General features: G+C 36.2%; 4 protein-coding genes across 4 annotated transcripts in view; 2 read left to right on the top strand and 2 right to left on the bottom strand.

The window, feature by feature from the left end:
* Window positions 1–552: 552 nt before the first annotated feature.
* LOC107091280 (galactosylceramide sulfotransferase-like) lies at window positions 553–3963 on the top strand. The gene is made up of 3 exons (XM_015385107.1): window positions 553–690; window positions 1432–1574; window positions 2673–3963. Exons 2-3 carry the CDS (start codon window positions 1453–1455, stop codon window positions 3811–3813), a joined length of 1263 nt encoding a protein of 420 aa, XP_015240593.1. The 5' UTR covers window positions 553–690; window positions 1432–1452; the 3' UTR covers window positions 3814–3963.
* A 1907-nt stretch (window positions 3964–5870) lies between these two features.
* LOC107091257 (cytochrome b-c1 complex subunit 9) lies at window positions 5871–6542 on the bottom strand. The gene is made up of 2 exons (XM_015385077.1): window positions 6349–6542; window positions 5871–6197 (listed from the first exon to the last, which is right to left on the bottom strand). Exons 1-2 carry the CDS (start codon window positions 6487–6489, stop codon window positions 6147–6149), a joined length of 192 nt encoding a protein of 63 aa, XP_015240563.1. The 5' UTR covers window positions 6490–6542; the 3' UTR covers window positions 5871–6146.
* On the top strand, window positions 6528–12297 carry zmat5 (zinc finger, matrin-type 5). Its single transcript, XM_015385076.1, has 6 exons — window positions 6528–6703; window positions 9112–9256; window positions 10334–10396; window positions 10480–10560; window positions 10786–10894; window positions 11004–12297. The coding sequence occupies exons 2-6, from the start codon at window positions 9130–9132 to the stop codon at window positions 11149–11151; spliced, it is 528 nt and encodes a 175-aa protein (XP_015240562.1). The 5' UTR covers window positions 6528–6703; window positions 9112–9129; the 3' UTR covers window positions 11152–12297.
* A 2658-nt stretch (window positions 12298–14955) lies between these two features.
* The window catches only part of cabp7 (calcium binding protein 7), a 28788-nt gene continuing 25847 nt past the window's right edge, over window positions 14956–17896 (bottom strand). Inside the window, exons 3-5 of the mRNA XM_015385092.1 lie at window positions 17733–17845; window positions 17238–17385; window positions 14956–17125 (exon numbers count right to left, since the gene is read on the bottom strand). Of these exons, the coding sequence (XP_015240578.1) occupies window positions 16998–17125; window positions 17238–17385; window positions 17733–17845 (389 nt within the window). The 3' untranslated portion in view covers window positions 14956–16997. The remainder of the gene's footprint in view (window positions 17126–17237; window positions 17386–17732; window positions 17846–17896) is intronic.

Here is a 17896-nt window from a genome sequence, read left to right as displayed (position 1 = left end):
TTTACATTTTTACGGCTCCAGACAGATTTGTTTTTCATTTTTAGTGGTCCGATATGGTTCTTTGAACAGTTTGGTTTGCCAAACCATTGTAGAGGAAACTCTGGTCTTCACAGAACCCAACTCCAAGCTCCAACATCTTTTGGATTAACAACGGGATGTATTTGAAAGCAGATGTATGACTGTTTTGACATTGTGCTGTGTAACTATCTGAGGAATTCATATATGTTACCTTTTACAAAAGGCACTTAGGGTTTTGAAAAAAGTTAATGTGTTTTGATAGCTTTCATGGTGTTATTTGTTTTACAAATTTGATAGAAATAGGAAATGCCAATGAGCTTCACTATATTAGACAATTCAAATGGTTATACCCTGCAAAGTGTTTCCTTTAATCAGAAAATACATTTAGTTGATCAAGTCAAAGAACATAAATCTTTCTTTAAAAAATGGTGCCTTGCGACTGAAGTTTTTAAATACCAGGGTTAACATTCTGCCACAACAAAGATCTAGAAATGTGTCCTTCAGCAGAAGTCAGTCTGTCACTTTCCACCTGTGTGGGAGGAGATTGGATTTCTTCGAGTCCTTGGAACAGCCAGTGAGGTGTAACTTCTGGGAGCTTTAACAGCACGCTTAGACGGCTTTCTTTCAACTTGTAGCAGGCACAATAATCAGCACTTCCACTAATGCTACCTGGTAAGTCCACAGCTCACCGCTTGGTTGTTTCTTTGTTAGTTTTTTGTTCTGCTGAATATTTCTAGCAGTTTACAGTGTTCTTTATATAACTATTAATTAGGAATGTTTTCAGGGCATCTCCTGTGGGTAGGCTTTGGAGAGAAGAGGTGAATAACTTATGGAAAATAGCAGGATTTATGAGTTCAAAGGGATATATAATTTTTTTATCTTAACAGTTGATTTGTATGTAGTTGGAAAAGAAATTAGAATATGCACAATACTAGACACACCTACTCACATGATACTGTCAGCTTGAAATGCCTTTTTCTTCAGGCATCAGTCAGTGTCTGCAGTGAAAATTCATTATTGGATCTTTATCTTTTTATACTTCAGATGTATTTTCATTTCTACGCATGGTTGGGTTCTTACTTAAAATAAAAAATGATTCTCCCTCCTTCTGTTTTATACGTTAAAAATTGAAATTTGAGCACCGTGTGCATGTTTCCAGTGTCAACATAAGGGTTGTGTGTGCCCTGTTTGGCAAAAAAAAACAACAACAAGACACTGCATTTGTCTTTTTATCTTTTGCCTGTATCTCTGCTATTCTCATGCATACCGTTTTTTTAGCATCAATAATAGTTTTAATACTTGATCATATAATAATGAAGACTTACTTTTTTTTTTTTTTCTGAAAAGCATTGTTTCTGTAAAGCTTTATGTTTTGTTAATGAGAGATAAATGTTCCGTCTAATGTCCTTTCAGGTTTGCTTCTTGGGTTTAACGATGCTTTGGAACAAAGGGTTTAAATGTACCGCGGTGGTGCGGAGGCTTATTCCCTGGGTTTTAATGACCAACATAATGTTGGTCCTCTACTGCTTGAAAACAACGAACCATGTGAACATAAGGTAAGGTTAAAAAGAATAAAGCATTTCATAAATATCGTTCTGCACATTGTGTTAAACCTACACATATGTGCTCTCATCATGGTTTTAAATCTTATATTCAGCTATTAAGAAACATCTGTAATTATGCTGACTGGATAGCTGACCACTCAATGGCAGAATTAGTACGAAATTATTTTAAACCACCGTTCACAAAGGTCCTGGCTTTACAAATACTCAGTATTATCCATGTTTTCTTAATTCTAAAACTATTTTTGATGTGACTGGAAACATCTTCTTATTAAAAACTCATAGGTGTGTCCAGGTTTCAAACATCTGCCCAAAACTGTCACCCTAATATAAAAGGGCATTTGGTTCTATAGCAAAAACCATCCAGAGACTTCAGAGGCATAAGGCTGCCATGAACACAAGTGTGATTATCCTTGGTAACCAGGTGTCAGGTACCATTAAAAAATAAGGTACTGGTGAAAACAATGTCCTTTCAAGTGCAACAGAAATTTGCAGTTGGCCATGCCTCCAGGAAAATGGTTCTATGGTAAGAGCAATCAATAATCTAGCAATATGGACTCGGTAACAGTAAAACAATGCTTTTACTAGTCCAACAAAGGTGTTAAAACCCCACTGTACTGTGCCAGCTGTTAAGTATGGCGTTGGTAGCAGCATGCTGTGGGGGCTGTTTTTCTCCCATTGGGATTTGTACTCAACCAGAAACTAGGACACAACTGGAGAACAACGATCTGTGAAAACCCCTTTGACGCTTTTCTGGAAGGATAAAGCAGGGTTATACAGATCTATTCAAAACTAGAAAATTAAAGAAAAGTTCCTTTATGTCAGTAATTCAGTTTATGTGTTTTAAATAAATTAAATACAAAGAGACTAATATTTTAAGGACTTTATGCTATACTAGATATGAACCTATAATTTTGACTGTGTTTAAATGTAAGCAAATCCACCAAATAATCATGCTTTTGCATCAAATTGTGTTGTATCATCACTCCATGGTGAAGAATATCACTTATCAAAATGAATATTTATGGCTATGGCTGTATGTGAACCTCTGACCACAGCTGATTCTAATGCAACTCTTTGTTTCTCTGTAAGGCCTACCCAAGAAGAGACCTGTCCCCTCAGCATGGCAAAAACAAACCACGCCATCCTGAGTGAGAGCTCTAAACCCAAACAGAAATGCTCCCCCAAAGTGAACATCATGTTCATGAAGACTCATAAAACCGCGAGCAGCACCATCCTCAACATCCTCTTCAGGTTTGGGGAAAAGCACAAGCTGAAGTTCGCCCTACCTGACAGACGTAATGATTTCTGCTACCCACAGCCTTTCCTGCGCTTCCAGGTTAAAGACTACAAACCAGGGCAGTGCTTCAACATTGTCTGCAACCACATGCGTTTCAACCATCAAGAAGTGGCTAAACTTCTGCCTCCAGACGCTGTGTATGTCACCATCTTACGGGACCCAGTGGATCTCTTTGAGTCCGCCTTCCATTACTATCACAGAGCTGTTCCTTTAACATGGGGCATCAGTGGGAAAAACAAACTGACTGAGTTTCTGAACAATCCTGAGGCATTCTACAGTCCAGAGGCTTTTAACTCATTCTATCTTAAAAACCTGCTGTTTTTTGACTTTGGTTTCAATAACAACCTTGGAGTCAATGATCCTCGTATCATGGAGGCAATTCATTCCTTATCCCAACGTTTTCATTTGGTCCTCATTGCTGAATACTTTGAGGAATCTTTGATTCTGCTAAAGGATTTACTTTGTTGGTCAATGGAGGACATCCTGTATTTTAAGCTAAACGCTCGCAGGACCTCATCTGTGAATCATCTGGACCCTGAGATGAGAGTCAAAGCCTTACAGTGGAACTGGGCTGACTGGAAACTCTATGAACACTTTAATGCTACTTTCTGGCAGAAGGTAGAGGCATATGGAAGAGAAAGAATGGAACAAGATGTAAAGGAGCTGAGGAGACGAAATGCTGAGATGAGGGCCATCTGTGTTGATGGTGGAGATGCGGTTGAGGCCCAGAAGATTAAGGACACATGTTTCCGGCCCTGGCAGCCCGTCGGAGAGAAATCCATCATGGGGTACAACTTGAGGAAAGACATTGATCCTAAATGGAAGACAATATGTGGAAAAATGCTCACACCTGAAATACAGTATTTATCAGACATGGGTGTGAATCTTTGGGTGACTAGACTATGGGGTTGGTTGAAAGATTCTATTTTTTAAATGTCTGTTTTCATTTTTATAATTTAACTTTATTTGAATATATATATCAGGACAGAATTTAACTCACTGAGGGAGTTGGATGTCCTTTAAGCAACTTTTAATATTATGTTTAGGATTAATACAAAATGTCAGCTTTTGTTTGTCACTGAACTAAGGTTCATTTCTCTAAACTAAGATGGGACTTGCTATCCTTTAAGATAATGGAATAAAAAAACAATTTAAACAAAGAATTTAAACAAACATTACGTCTGCTTGCTAAATATAGTTTGCATTGCAATTAAAAGGTATTTATTATGGGATAAAAAAGTTAGTCATTTCAATTTGTTAATGGTGAATGCAATTTGTTCTCTGTTTAAACTGTTTCAAATACAGATTTAGTCTAAAGAGTAAAACCCTAATGTTTTTCGGTTGCATCAAAAGAATCAACAAGCGTTATAGTTTTAAGCAATTTTTCTCATAGCCCTGAGGGCTTTTCTGTCAGCTGGCTACTTAAGCAGCTGGGAAAGATCTTGTGTTTATTTTGCATATTGTTCCTTTTAGTATGTGAGGATTTAACATTTTAGGAACATTTGGCCATAAAGCACAGCTGAGTTTGAAATTAGATTCAAGAATTCTAATGTAATGTTCGAGGGTGATTAAAGACTAAAGACATCTAGAGTAGCTATGCTCATAATGAGTCCATAATCTAATAGATATTGTTTTTCAACAACCACAAATACCTATATTGAGACCAGCATTAAGACTGCTATGCATATACCAGTCTAATCCTGCTTTGTTCTACACTGTTCTACCACATAAAAAAACAAGAGGAAATAAGGTTTCTTATTTTAAAAACATAGCCAATATCTTTTTGCAAAAAAAAAAATATATATTTTATCATAGAAAAAGAGGGGATCTGCCAATGTTTGCACCCATACAGAAACACCCTCTGACAAAGAGACCATCTTTATTTGACTTTCCCTCATTTGGGCTATGGTGCTCTTTTTTTAAAGTCTGGGGTAACACAGGTACGATGGGAATAATCACAAGTTAGATCCTGGTTGGAAGTGCTGAGTTGTCATTACAAATAGTGTTAGTGTGACACCTGGAGGCTTAAGGCTCATCTGCAGCCTTCACCAGGTGACAGCAAGCCATCTCAGCTATTATAATTACCATGCAATAATTGACTGAACTTGTGAAATGACCTGGTGCAGACACTTTAAGAGCTGACATTTTAACCAGTTCTACCTCTCTGATGTTTTACAAAAAAGGGTCAATGCTGTTCAAATACATTGCAAGTATTGAGTTCATATTATGGTCATATTTAGGATTTTAATGACACATCATGCATCTAGACAATACACCCAATATGCAAAATTGGATTGATCTTCAGACACATTTGAGTAACAAGCAAAGATCAAGGCCGCTTACCTATAATAAATATTTTACACATTTGCAGAAGCTGTGCGTGATATTTATAGGCAATGTTACTACTGTGGTTTTACTGTTGTGAAATGTATGTAATGTGTCTTACTTGAAACCCCTATATCGTGTGAAGAAAACTGCTAATTTATTTGCATTTAAACTTAACATGATTTTGAGTTAGTGATTGTTATATTAATCCACTATAAACATTGTTACGAAGGTATCAAAAGAAAACCTGAGTTTATGTAGTTTTGATTAGAAATTGTAAATCATCCCTTTGTTCAATTTCAATAAAATATTTTTATAACTCAATTTCTCAAGACCCTTGGTCCTTTATAATATAATCTAAATACATAACATACCACACTAAAGTGGATATGGTTTCAATATGGGATACAGGAACAAGTGAAGGACAAAAAAGGACAGTTCAAGTTAGTGAGGAAGGTATGACATAAAAGATAGAAAACATTTAAATAAGGAGATGGGTTAGTTTCCTTCTACATAATTATACTCACTAGAAAATCGGATCAAATCCTACTTTCCAAAGTGCAAAGGTACAGTGGTTAAATCCCAAACCTTCACTACAGATGCTTTGACAATAACATCTTTGGCAACTTTAAGTTGTATGATTAAAGAAAAAGAAAAATCATAACTTTGGATGACATCGAGACATGTTTAATATAACAATTTACAATCTGAAGACAATGAACTTGAAGGAAATATATGCAATGTAGAGGACGAGCTTTGATCCATTTCCCCCGGTAGTTGAGGCAGCCTGTCAGCTTCCACAGATCTTCTCACAGTCCACTCCAGCCTGGGTATGACTTAGTGCACATTGTCCAAGATGACAGCACCTTCACTAAGGTGATGAATCCAGGAATACATGGTGATGGAAACCGGATCAGCCTTATATAACCCAGGGTAGCGTCCTACTCCTCCTCTTTGCTCTCATAGTTATGTTTGATGTGTTTCCATAGTTTCTGTAATAGTTAATAAAGAACGTTATTTACAGACGAAACTTAACTTACGGTCATTTACAGACCCGGCTAGCCAAGCTAAGCTAACGTTAGCTCCGCTTCGCCCTCTGCTTACAAGGTCAGCGTCGATTAAAACGATCAAAAGCGGACTTACCCCGCGGTTCATCTGCTCAAAAATAGCATCACCGCCTTGGTCAAACACCCGTTCAAAAAAGACCGCTCCAACCATGATAGTTACAGCGAATGTAGACGTCCTCCTGAAGAGGAGATTGTAGACGGTCTTAGCCAGCGCCATGTTGTCTCTGTGAGGAGCAGTGCGCAGAAGCGGAAGTAGAAACAACGGCTAACTTCCTCCAATTGATTGCTGCTAGCTACACGATGTAAATATGACCACAGATAAACTGCTTTTTGTATTTTGAAGATTTGCTTGGATTCAGAATAACAGCTAAAGTGAAGCAGTTGGACATTGTTGGAGTTGGAAGTTTAATCAATAAGGACACCGTTAAACGGTATGTCATATCAAAATATTTGTAAACAATCAGAAAGTTTGGAAACGTAAATGATTTGTTTTGGACAAACTTTAGTACTCTAGCTTTCTGGCTATTCATTGCATATATATATGAAGAGTGCAGAAGGGGATTAGGGCCACTGAAGAAAAAAACAAACAAACAAAAAATTGATTTTTAAATATTATTTCAGTTTTAATATGGGGGAAAGAAGTTAGAATTCTGATTTTAATCTCAGAATTCTGACTATAATCTCAAAATTTTGAATTTAATCTCATAATTCTGATTTTAATCTCAGAATTATGACTATAATCTCAGAATTCTGACTTTAATCTCATGATTGTGGATCTTAATGTAGATGGGCACCATGAAGGAAGAGATGTCGAAGCACTCAACTTCACTGACAAAGATGTGAGTTGTTTGGGAGGGCCAGTAACACTTTGGTGGGACACTACGGAATTAGGCGAGGGCACGTAAAAAGTGATGCTATTTCGTTAATGGAAGGGCAGAAGGTGATTTAAAAAAAAGAGAGCTAGTTTAGTCTCTAAAACAGACATGACTACGGTTTGATGCTAACATGTTAGCTGTCAGAATTCATTTAGAATTCTGAGAAAAAAGTCAAAATTCCGAGATCAAAGTCATCCTGAGAAAAAAGTCAGAATTCTGACTTTAATCTCAGAATTCTGACTTTAATCTCAGAATTCTGACTTTTTCCCCATATTAAACTGAAATAAAAATTAAAATCATTTAACTTTTTAACTCTTCCGTAGAAGAGTGATCAGATCTTTATTTAAAGAAATCAAAAAATGATTTTCTAGCATCTTTTCAGGGATTAGTTGATATCTGCCAGCAATTAAATCTCCTCGGGATCTTTATGTGTTTGGTTTGCTCTCCAAGAATGTGGGAGTAATTAAAATGTATAAAAACAAACTGATGCAGAAGCAGTTAAAAACATTAAAGTTGAGCAATTTTGCTCGTGAAACCAATAGGAGTGATGGTGATGGTAAAACAAATGCATTTTCTCACATAACAATTTAGATGTAGGGCTGCAACTATTAATTATCTTTCAAATCGATTCATCTGTTGATTATTTTTTCGATTAATAATCGGATAGCAAAAGGTTTCTTAAAGAAGACTTTTTACAAAATTAAACCAGGTGAAACTAAAAGGATTCCACTTATGGGGTTCTGGATAGAGCATACTGATAGACGAAAACGTGTATATATATATATATATATTTTTTAATCTTAAATGAAAATGTTTATATATCTTTTTTTTTATAAATGTGGTATAATTGCTGCTCAAGGGCTGGTTGATATGTCACCTATAAGCATATTTTACAGTCTCTAAAGTCCAGTTAACAAATAATCTAAATTAGTTGACGATTATTACAATAATCGATTAATCGCAATTAATCCGATTAATTGTTTCAGCTCTAGGTAGATGTAATAATGAATTCTTAATAAATAAATAAATAAATAAATAAAAACTAAAATAAAATGGTTCCATAACTACATATTATGTCTATAACAAAACTCTCCTGATCTTATTCCCATTAACTACCCATAATTAATCCAATAAAATGAATCTGGTGCGACTGCTGCATAATCAGTCAGTATTTGATCCAATCTATACCTTGAGAAAGAGTGAACATTTTGGAAAAAAGAGGTGTTGACACCTTGAATATTAATATAAATGGTAGTGTTGCGCCGGAGCCATTTTTTGGCCCCGATACGATACCTGGCTGTACGTTATCGGCCGATACCGATACCATCTGTTTGAAATTGATGTGTGTGTGTGTATATATATGAAGAACTGCATACTACTTGAATGTAAAATAATTGCCATCATGGCTTTGTCAAGGTGCTGCCTACCTTTGTGAGCAGGAAAAAGACTAATACAAAGTGAATCTGGTATGGCTTTTTGACTGGAATGGGTGACAAGAGTTGAATAAACTTTTGGCTCTCAAAATGGTATTGGTGCCTTATTTGTTAGTACTCGCCGATACCAATGCCACCATTTTAATGCAGAATCGGAGCCCCGCTCGATACTGGTATCTGTATCGGTGCAACACTAATAAATGGTCTTAAACTTTTTTTGACCGCAGGTGCTTCTCTGAATATGACTGAGAAGTTCAGTAGTACAGCTTTAATTCTCCACCAATAAATTACTGTGTAATCAGCTTCATCACTCTTTTCTTGTGTTGCATTTTATTGCTTTCCCCATGTTTTCTACTTTTAAGTGTGATATTATTTTTCTGTGATGAGGAAGGAACAAAATGAACAAGCAGATGTCTAATGAATTTACAAGAGCTCTGTCCATATCTCTTATTGTTTTTCTTTTACTTAGTTTAAGCTAATGAGTGATTTTAATTTGGAAATATTTATTTATTTATTGTTTCTTTTTGACAGCTTTTCTATCGGATTGCAATGGGGAAGAGGTATTACTGTGACTACTGTGATAGGTCCTTTCAGGACAACATGCACAACAGGAAGAAACATTTGAATGGTGTTCAGCATCACAGAGCGAAAAAGGCCTGGTTTGACCAATTCAGGGGTAAGAATCACTGACATTTGATCTAATCAAAGACCCTATCTCACCCTATCTCTAATGAAGTGCCCAGCCACACTACGGNGATCCAGATTTCATGAGCATAGGTGAGAGTAGGAACATAGACCCAATAGTAAATTAAGAGCTTTGCCTATCATATTCAGCTCTCTCTTCACCATGATAGACAAGTTCAGCGTCTGCATTATAGCAGCAGCCGCACCGATCCGTCGATCGATCTCTAGCTCCCTTCTCCCCTCACTTTTGAACAGGACCCCAAGATACTTGAACTTCTCCACTTGAGGCAGGAACTCTCCTCCTGAGGGTCATGTGTCTGGAACACCTCTCACCGGAGGCATACAAGGGGTATCTGGAATAGATGTCCAAGCCACCCCAGATGACTCATCTTAATGTGGATGAGAAGTGGCTCTACACCAAGCCTCCCTTGAGCTTTACACCCTATCTAATCTATCTAAAACATGTGGACCTGTTGAGTAAACTCCGAAGCACCCTTGAGAACACTGCAGAGTGTAGAGCTGGTCCACTGTTCTATGGCCAGGACGAAAACTACACAGCTCCTCCTAACGCCAAGGTTCCACCATCAGCCATACTATTCTCCACAGGATTCTGGCATTGGCTCTCCTAGGGAGGCTGAGTAGTGTGATCCCCTTATAGTCGGAGACCTCACCTCAACTGGAAGGGATGCGACCCTATCATCCAACACGAGACACCTGAGCAGTGGGGAGACCAGCAGATCTACCTCCACCCTCCGTCACTCCATACGGGCCACTCCAAAGTAAAAGAAGGCCCAGCGTCTCTCAAGTAGTTGATTTCCAGAGCCCACCTATGCGTGTAGGAGAGCCGGACTGTTTCTAGCTGGTAACGCGCCACCTCCCACACAAGCTCAGGCTTTAAGACCTTAAAAAACATAAAATATTTACATTGTCAGCAATGACATGCAAGACCAATATCTATGAGCTTTTAAATGACATCTGTACATTAGCATAAATTACATTAGCATTTACAGCATAAAATTTGATAAGCAATAGCAATGGACATAAAATATTTTTTTCCTAATCTTCACAGATTCTGCTGCTATTCTGCATGATGAGCAAATAAAAAAACCCTGCAGGAAGTTTCTCCAAAAAGGTAAAAAAAAAAAAAGGATAAACATTTCTTTATCAGACAGATAATCATGTTGGATGTTTTTTGTTATGTTTTTTTTCTTTTAGGAATTTGTGATTTTGGTCCAAACTGCAGATTTTCTCACATGTCTGAAGAGCATCTTTACAATTTGAAGAGACGTATGGAGCGTAAGTAGTGGCCACTAGGTGGTGCTGTTTACCATGTAATTGTAGATGTAGAGATTAATTTAGGAAGCAACACTTTCAGGCATAATAATAATACTAGTTATTTTATACAAATACAAAATGATAAAAAAAATGAATGGACAAAATAATTTAGGTTAGACGAATGTTGCGTATAGAATGCCCTTTTACTCCTGCGTCTTAATGAATGCCATATTTTCTTTAATTAAGAGGAAAGACAACACAAAGAGGACTCTGAGGACAGAAAGATCGCAGGACGAAGTATAGAGGAGTGGCTCTCGAAAAGGGAAAAGAAGCAAGTTGCTCTTGGTAGTAAAGGGTATGCCCCATTCTTTTTTTGTATTAACACACTGGCCTACATGCTTAGCATGCCTAATAATGGACTCTGTTCATTTAGAATTCATCCATTCAATTATTTATTTCTGCAGAGATTTAAAAACCAAGGAGGACAATGAGGAGGACGAAGCAGAACGGGATATTCCTCAACAGCTCTTCACTATTCCTGACCTCCCACCCTCACTCGTACCGCCTCCTCCAGGCGGATGGAGAGTCAGTCCAAGCACCGATTGGGGCTGAGAGATATTTTTTCTTTAGTATTAAAATAATTTTAAAAGGACAAACAACATTAACAAAGGAACATTTGTATTTTAAGAGAATGTTTCACATTTTTGTTGGAGGACGTCTTTATTTTTCAGCTCCGATAAAGACCTGTTGCTATTTAAGAGGAGAAATAAACAAATTCTTTTTGTATTGCAATTAAATTTTGCTGTATTTTTTACCGTGGGTCTAGATTTTTCTTTAGAGATCTTCTGAATAAACATAGAATACAAGTGTTTAATATATAAGTGGAGTCCCATTTATGAGGACAGTTTGTAGGCTGAGCCACAGATTTGAGTGTGCTTTAAAAAAAAAGAACAAAATATTAATAAATGATGTTATTTACTGTTTTTATTTTTCCATTACTCAATAATGAATGTGGATCATAGGTTAGTTTGAGACACAGTAATTGTTTCTTCACCCTCTTCCATGACTAAATGCTAAATGTGGTCATTATATAACTGAAAACATTTTCCAGCCTGCATGCAGCTAGAATATATTTACGTTTCTTGACCTCAGAAGTAAAAGTTTCAAGCAGCAAAAATTGTAGACATCTGAGGAATCCGGTAATTAAACTGCTGGCTTTCACATTGCGCTTGAACTTTATCCTAGAAAATATAAGTAATGAGCTATTAAGAAGACTAACATGAGAAATTCTGAGATCTTAAAAAAAAAAATTATTTTTCATGTAACCTAGTGTAGTTTTTCTCCAGACATTTTTCTGTTAAAAAAGTTTTTATCAAAAGTAGCTCTGGCTTTTTTCCACAGTTCAGAAACTTTTATGTTAGGTTAACATATGACTGCAGAAGAGGGAGAACATTTATGGTTTAGTATTGCACATGGTGGACAAAATGCAAAACATCTCTCATGTACTTTAACAGTTGCCAAAAAGACAGGCATTCCAACCTTCTGGTGTAAACTTTGTGGACTTTTCTGTACGATCTTCAGCTTATAACCTGAACCACAGACTCGGGGCTTTGTGATGCTCATCCCAGCTTGAACTTTTCCAAACATGCTCTGATAAATATTTTAATAATAATAATTGAACTTTACTGATCTCACATTGGAGAAATGTACCTCTGATATTTAATTCATCCCCTTGGGGAGCAGTGGCCTGCCATTGTGGGGCACTCGGGGGTTAAGGGTCTTGCTCAGAGACCCAGAGTGGCAGTCTGTGGGAGTGGGGCTTAAACTCAGAACCTCAGGATTCCAAGCTCTATGCCCTAACCACTAGGTCACCACTCCCCTTTGGGATCATTTCACTGTTGAACGCCTAACTGAGTAATCTCTTACTCTGGAAGCTAAAGACCTTTGATGCGGCATTTCATCCAAACAATCCCCACAGGTTGATGCTTCCTCCACTATGCTTGACCTTTTGCACAGCATTCTAAGTTTTAAAAACTCAACTTGACTCTTCCACACTCAGCTATTTTTAATGTAGTTTTCAGTCGAGTTTTATGGCATCCATTTTGAAACGGGATTATTTTCCTGATTGGTAGCTTTTAAATTCACGTCAATGTAAAACATGCTTCAGTTTGGGTAATAAAAATGTGTACGTAAGCAACTTTTAAGTTTAGGACAGGTTTTAGCTAAGTTGGTTCATGAGTTCTTCACCCACATACAAACAAGTCGGGGTGTTTTTCAGGACCTTAGATAAATGGTAGCATCTTATGCTTGCCAATGCAAGAACGTCTATACTGATGATGTTGAATGTACAGGTGTTTTATAAAAGCACCTGCAAACTTTATCAGCTTCCCATAATCTACAATTCCTCTTAGATTCTGAAGTTTTAACCACAAATGCTTGCATCTTAAAATTTTTTTTTGATTCATGCAGCAGTGATAGATTATTTGCCAACATTGTTGAATATATAATATATTCAGTATTACTTTGTTTTTCTAACCCTAGGGCTCATGCATTTTCACCATATTTTCACTTCATAATAGAATCATTTGTCTTTATGATTTGACAGCATGCAAATGTCCTCAATAAACCGCGCATCTCTTTGCAGCTTTCTCACCTTCATTTATTTTTAGCACACACAGACAGCTACAGACTTTTTACTATTTCACTTGCTTTTATTAGACCACATGCATCTCGACAACACAATAGTGCATAAACAAATGCAGTGACTTTTACAGAGTAAAAATAAAACAAAAACAAAAGACTATATATTTTAAATTTTTAGATACTAAAATTCCATATAACGCATCACAGCTGGAAGACAAAATGCTTATAAGAAGGTTTAGAGGTTTTTTTTTTTTTTGGGGGGGGGAGCAGATTTCTACTCATAAGCCAGCTCAGGTCAGACAATATTTTTTCTACATAACATTCATATTTGACAAAAGATTTATTATCTTTGTACGACAGTGTCTGGGGTTGCATTGCTTCAGTGATACTTACTTTATCTCTAGAACTCCAAATGACAAAATTCAGTTACAAACGCAAACAATTAAGACAACCTATCGACAAAGTGACACATATTATAAGACATTTACAAATACAGTGCATCATAGGACAAGATTTGGCACAGAGACTATATCGTCTATCCATAAAACATCCATTTTTACATGATATGTTCACATGAAGAGGTAAAGCAATGTCATATAAATCATTTTTTTTTAATTTACACAAACGCCTACATAAGTTAAAATATATATTTATTGCCAGAGTGATTCTCATCTTCCCATGCTGTTAATCTTTGTGGTAGAGCTTTGATAAACTTAATTGACTTAGTGAAATAAGAATCATTTAGTAAAACCTTAAAAATTAACAAATCTGAAAAGTGAATGTAAGTGCATGGCCTTAATATACAGAACTTGTATCTGAATCTCCAGACACATGATTTCATTATTTTTTTTGTTTAGTTTTTTTATGTTTTTATAAAACTTTATGCATATATCAATAATAAAATAACATATTTAATCCAGGTATAAGAAAATATAATGATGTGTATACTCAAATAATGTATTGTCTAAGTGCTCAATGTAAAAGCTGGACAACGACTCCCCACCTCATGATATGTTAGATTATTGTTCACAGCATAATGCAAAGAATTTTGTATTTCGATATTGTTTGCACATTTCACAAAAATGACATTTACAGGAAATTGTCATTTTTTTTTGCAATTATCACTTAGTAAATTGCATAATTATTTTAACATATACCTCAAAAATGTATACCACCCACACAGTACACACAATTATTTCTTGACATGCAAGTGTGCCGCATAGAATACATCATATTCATTTGCTATAAATATTACAGGTAATACATGGTCTAAACACAGCTGCATTTATTCTAAACATATAATTCTGCAGATAAACGGTCTCTCTGAAAGTATGGTTTAAATGCATTGATTTGAAATGTGCAGCTGGGATTTCCATGTATTGCAAGTGAGTTGTGATTGTGAACGTACAATCTTGTCTTGAATTGTTTAATGGATTAGAGATAAACACTTTTTTTTTTTTTTTTTTAGATCTGAGGGTTCTGCAACCTCCGCATCTGCTGGCACCCAAGGTAAAGAGCAGTGAATAAACATAAAGTAAATGAATCTTCGAAGCTTTTGTTTGAATTTCCAGAGGCAACTTTTACTGCATCTGTTGTGACACCTCAGAGGGTTTCCACATAGGATAAACATGCCTAAATCATTTTATTAGCATGTACCATCTTAAAATGTATTAGTATCCCAAGACTTTTGCATGTTTTAAGCAAGGAAATGGCTGCAAGAAAACTTTATCAACCGAAAGTACAGAAAAAATCTGAGCAATAAATAATTTTTTAAAAACAACTTAACCTCTGACAACTAAAGTTGGATGAACCCAAGTTCATCTTACCTTGGTGTGCAGTGAGGAGGGTGCTAAACCAGGTTAAAAAAAGATCTCTAAAGCTCATGATTATAGAGACCTGCAGCACAGATTTGCACCTTGGGGTCACCAAGTCTCTGTAACAACAATTTAAATGGTCTATACATCCCGTAATGTCGTTTAAGCCTTCTCTCTCCTACCATTACAAACATCCAGAAAGGATGTTAGCTGAAATGCACCTTTTAGTGGAGCCATGTCCTTTTCTCAAATTAGATCAATATTGACAGTGAGGGTACCAACCAATTATTCTGCGATGTGGGATTTTATCCTCACTTAATAGAAGGACTTAGATTTTCTCAAAAGATCAGTAGGAGAAAGAATTGATGTTTAATGTTTTATGTATATTCATATCAGTTTTGCCAATAAGTTTGGAGTTCATATTACTCTTATTAGTTATTTTGCTTCAAGGGATATATTATGATTGCGAATTTGCTGGCAAATTTTGTCATTAAAAAAAAAAATTCTTCTCAACTTAAGTTGTTCACATTTCAGTGGACCGAACACCTGTTTGACTCAAAGACTCTGTGTAAGCTTTTAAGCGCTGTAATTAATTTTCAGGCAACCCGTTAATCTTCTTTGGGGTGTTTTCTTTCTGCCTGATCAGTTGACTGAAGCCCACTACATGTGGTCTGGGATCTCAGCCAGAGTTTCCAAATCCATTTTATTATAACAGTGCTTCCCAGAGTGATACTTTGGTTTCCCACTGGTTTATTCTACTCATTGGTTTCCTGCTAACATAGACTCAACTATATGCTGTGTCTCATACATACCAACTGTCCCAGTGCATCTATTTGCACCCTTCTTTAACTTCCAATATGTGACTTTAAAACTATCTACAGTAAAAGGTGTATAAATGACCTAATATAGAGAAAAATGATTTAATTTTAGTCTAAAATGTAAAAGCATAAGATCTATTCTTGTATTTGTCTCAACCATTTCAGCAAATATTTTGTGTTTGGACAAGGAAAGAATTAGGTCATTTATGTCACCCTTCATATTATTCTAATGTTAAGTGTAATGCACCAAAATATATAAAAATGTGTTAAAGATATGATGCCCTCCATAGTTATTGGTAGGCCTGTTAAAAAAAAAAAGATTTGTACAAAATAAGTTGTCCTAGAGACTTGGTGACCTGATGTTTAATTATTTACGTTCTTGTCCCCCCCTACTCACTATGTGAGGTAACAGCAAACAATTTATCACAGTTTTAGTTATGTAAACCTTTTCATTTATAACTCTGACTAAAGATAAGTGGAACAACCAGAACAGCATTTTTTTATATATATTATATAACCTCAAATTCATCTACCTAAATTGCGCTTTTTCTCATTTTTCTGATCTTGAACAGCACTTAAAAGTATCCGTGTGTTTGAACTCATATTTAACATCATTGATAAGTAATTAAAGGTGCCCAAAGACTCCGATTAAGTTGTGGAACTTTGATGTATGTTTTTATCAGAAAATACAAGATTCTCCTCACTGTGGGGGAGAGTCATGTTATTCTAATGTAAAATTAAACCATATGTGGGTAACATTGTTATTGCTTTATTACGATCATTGGTACTTTGTTATTTGGTGCATGTGAGATGACCACATGCTGAACTAGACCGAAGGGTTTTATGCACCACAGCTACTCTTACATCACTTATTGTACTCTGAAGCTCTACATTATTAGTTACAGTCCAAGTTCTGCTCTAATTTCTTAGCCAATATGTTTTTAACACCAATCAGCCCTTGTAGCCCCTTTTTCCTTTTTTTGCCATGGTGAGCTGTGAAAAGTGGGCTTTCACAACCAATGTGTGACATCATTTGATCCTTTATACTTTAGAGAAGGCTGTGAAAGCATCATTTTGACTATCAATTAAGAAGGAAAATAAGAGCTTTTTTTTTTTTTTTTGGCTAATGATTTTCTTTTCTTCCAAACACCAGATTCTGCTTTGTCCCGCTGGCAACATTAATTTACTTCATTCCTCTGCGGAGCATTTGATTAGCTGCAATGAGCATGACGCTGATGATGAATGCAATCGCGAAGGCACAAATCAGGCTTTTACGCACACATGTGTGTTTTTCCTGCTGCGTTGGGCTTGCTGTAAAGAGATTTAGGAAAATAGAACATAACATCAGTGCACTGTAGAGTCTTCGCACAGCTTCAACATGTCAATGAACATAAAAAGGAAAAAAGAAAAGGATGATACATACTGTCAATATCCACATGAGACTCTGGACTGTTCAGGTGGTTTTCCTCAGTCATGATGATGTTCTCAATGTCTTTCATGGTGAGATGGTCACGGAAGGTGTCGTACAGCAGTCTTTTCAGCTCATCCACTGTCAGTTTTTGCATGTCACACTGGGAACACAGAAAACACAAAGAACGATCTAATTAGGAGGAGAAACTTCAGCTCCAGTCTCCCTGATCGCCAGCTTTGATCAAAAACACAGATCTGTTTTAAATTATTTGTGTTGTTATTATCTTCCTAAGACAGCTGATGAAATTTTGTTTTGAAGAACAAAGAAGCTGGATGTTTAAAAGTGAATTCTTAAGCTAAAATTACAATCTTTTTCAACAGATAAGTTGTAAAAAACAAATTGTGCTCTAATAATTACAGTTCTCCAATTACAAAAACAGCATGCTATACATATCGATTTCACTGGTCAGTCATAATTATTTAAATAATTGACTATGACTCAGTCTACCTTCCAAAACACGGAGTCAAAGTCAGCCCCATGGAATTTATCAGGCATTCCAGCAGCAGAGAGCTTAGGACCAAGCAATGTGACAAATTCCTCAAAGCCAACCTGGCCGTCACCTGATGAAACAGACAGAAATGCAACTATGTCACAGTGGAGCTGGTGTTGGA

The sequence above is a fragment of the Cyprinodon variegatus genome, unplaced genomic scaffold (assembly GCF_000732505.1).
Source record: "Cyprinodon variegatus isolate N-32 unplaced genomic scaffold, C_variegatus-1.0 Scaffold331, whole genome shotgun sequence".
In the NCBI taxonomy this organism is placed as follows: Eukaryota; Metazoa; Chordata; class Actinopteri; order Cyprinodontiformes; family Cyprinodontidae; genus Cyprinodon; species Cyprinodon variegatus.
Note: the sequence above shows the minus strand (reverse complement) of the source record. Positions and strands in the feature narration are given on the sequence as shown.

What these genes read in the sequence shown, in the direction of transcription:
- LOC107091257 (XM_015385077.1), bottom strand. Translation starts at nt 6,489, where the DNA reads ATGGCGCTGGCTAAGACCGTCTACAATCTCCTCTTCAGGAGGACGTCT. An exon ending in TTGAGCAGATGAACCGCGGG is followed by an intron (nt 6,198 to 6,348) that starts GTAAGTCCGCTT and finishes TAACTATTACAG; the next exon opens with AAACTATGGAAACACATCAA.
- zmat5 (XM_015385076.1), top strand. Translation starts at nt 9,130, where the DNA reads ATGGGGAAGAGGTATTACTGTGACTACTGTGATAGGTCCTTTCAGGAC. An exon ending in CAGGAAGTTTCTCCAAAAAG is followed by an intron (nt 10,397 to 10,479) that starts GTAAAAAAAAAA and finishes TTTTTCTTTTAG; the next exon opens with GAATTTGTGATTTTGGTCCA. An exon ending in TTTGAAGAGACGTATGGAGC is followed by an intron (nt 10,561 to 10,785) that starts GTAAGTAGTGGC and finishes TCTTTAATTAAG; the next exon opens with AGGAAAGACAACACAAAGAG.
- LOC107091280 (XM_015385107.1), top strand. Translation starts at nt 1,453, where the DNA reads ATGCTTTGGAACAAAGGGTTTAAATGTACCGCGGTGGTGCGGAGGCTT. An exon ending in ACGAACCATGTGAACATAAG is followed by an intron (nt 1,575 to 2,672) that starts GTAAGGTTAAAA and finishes TTTCTCTGTAAG; the next exon opens with GCCTACCCAAGAAGAGACCT.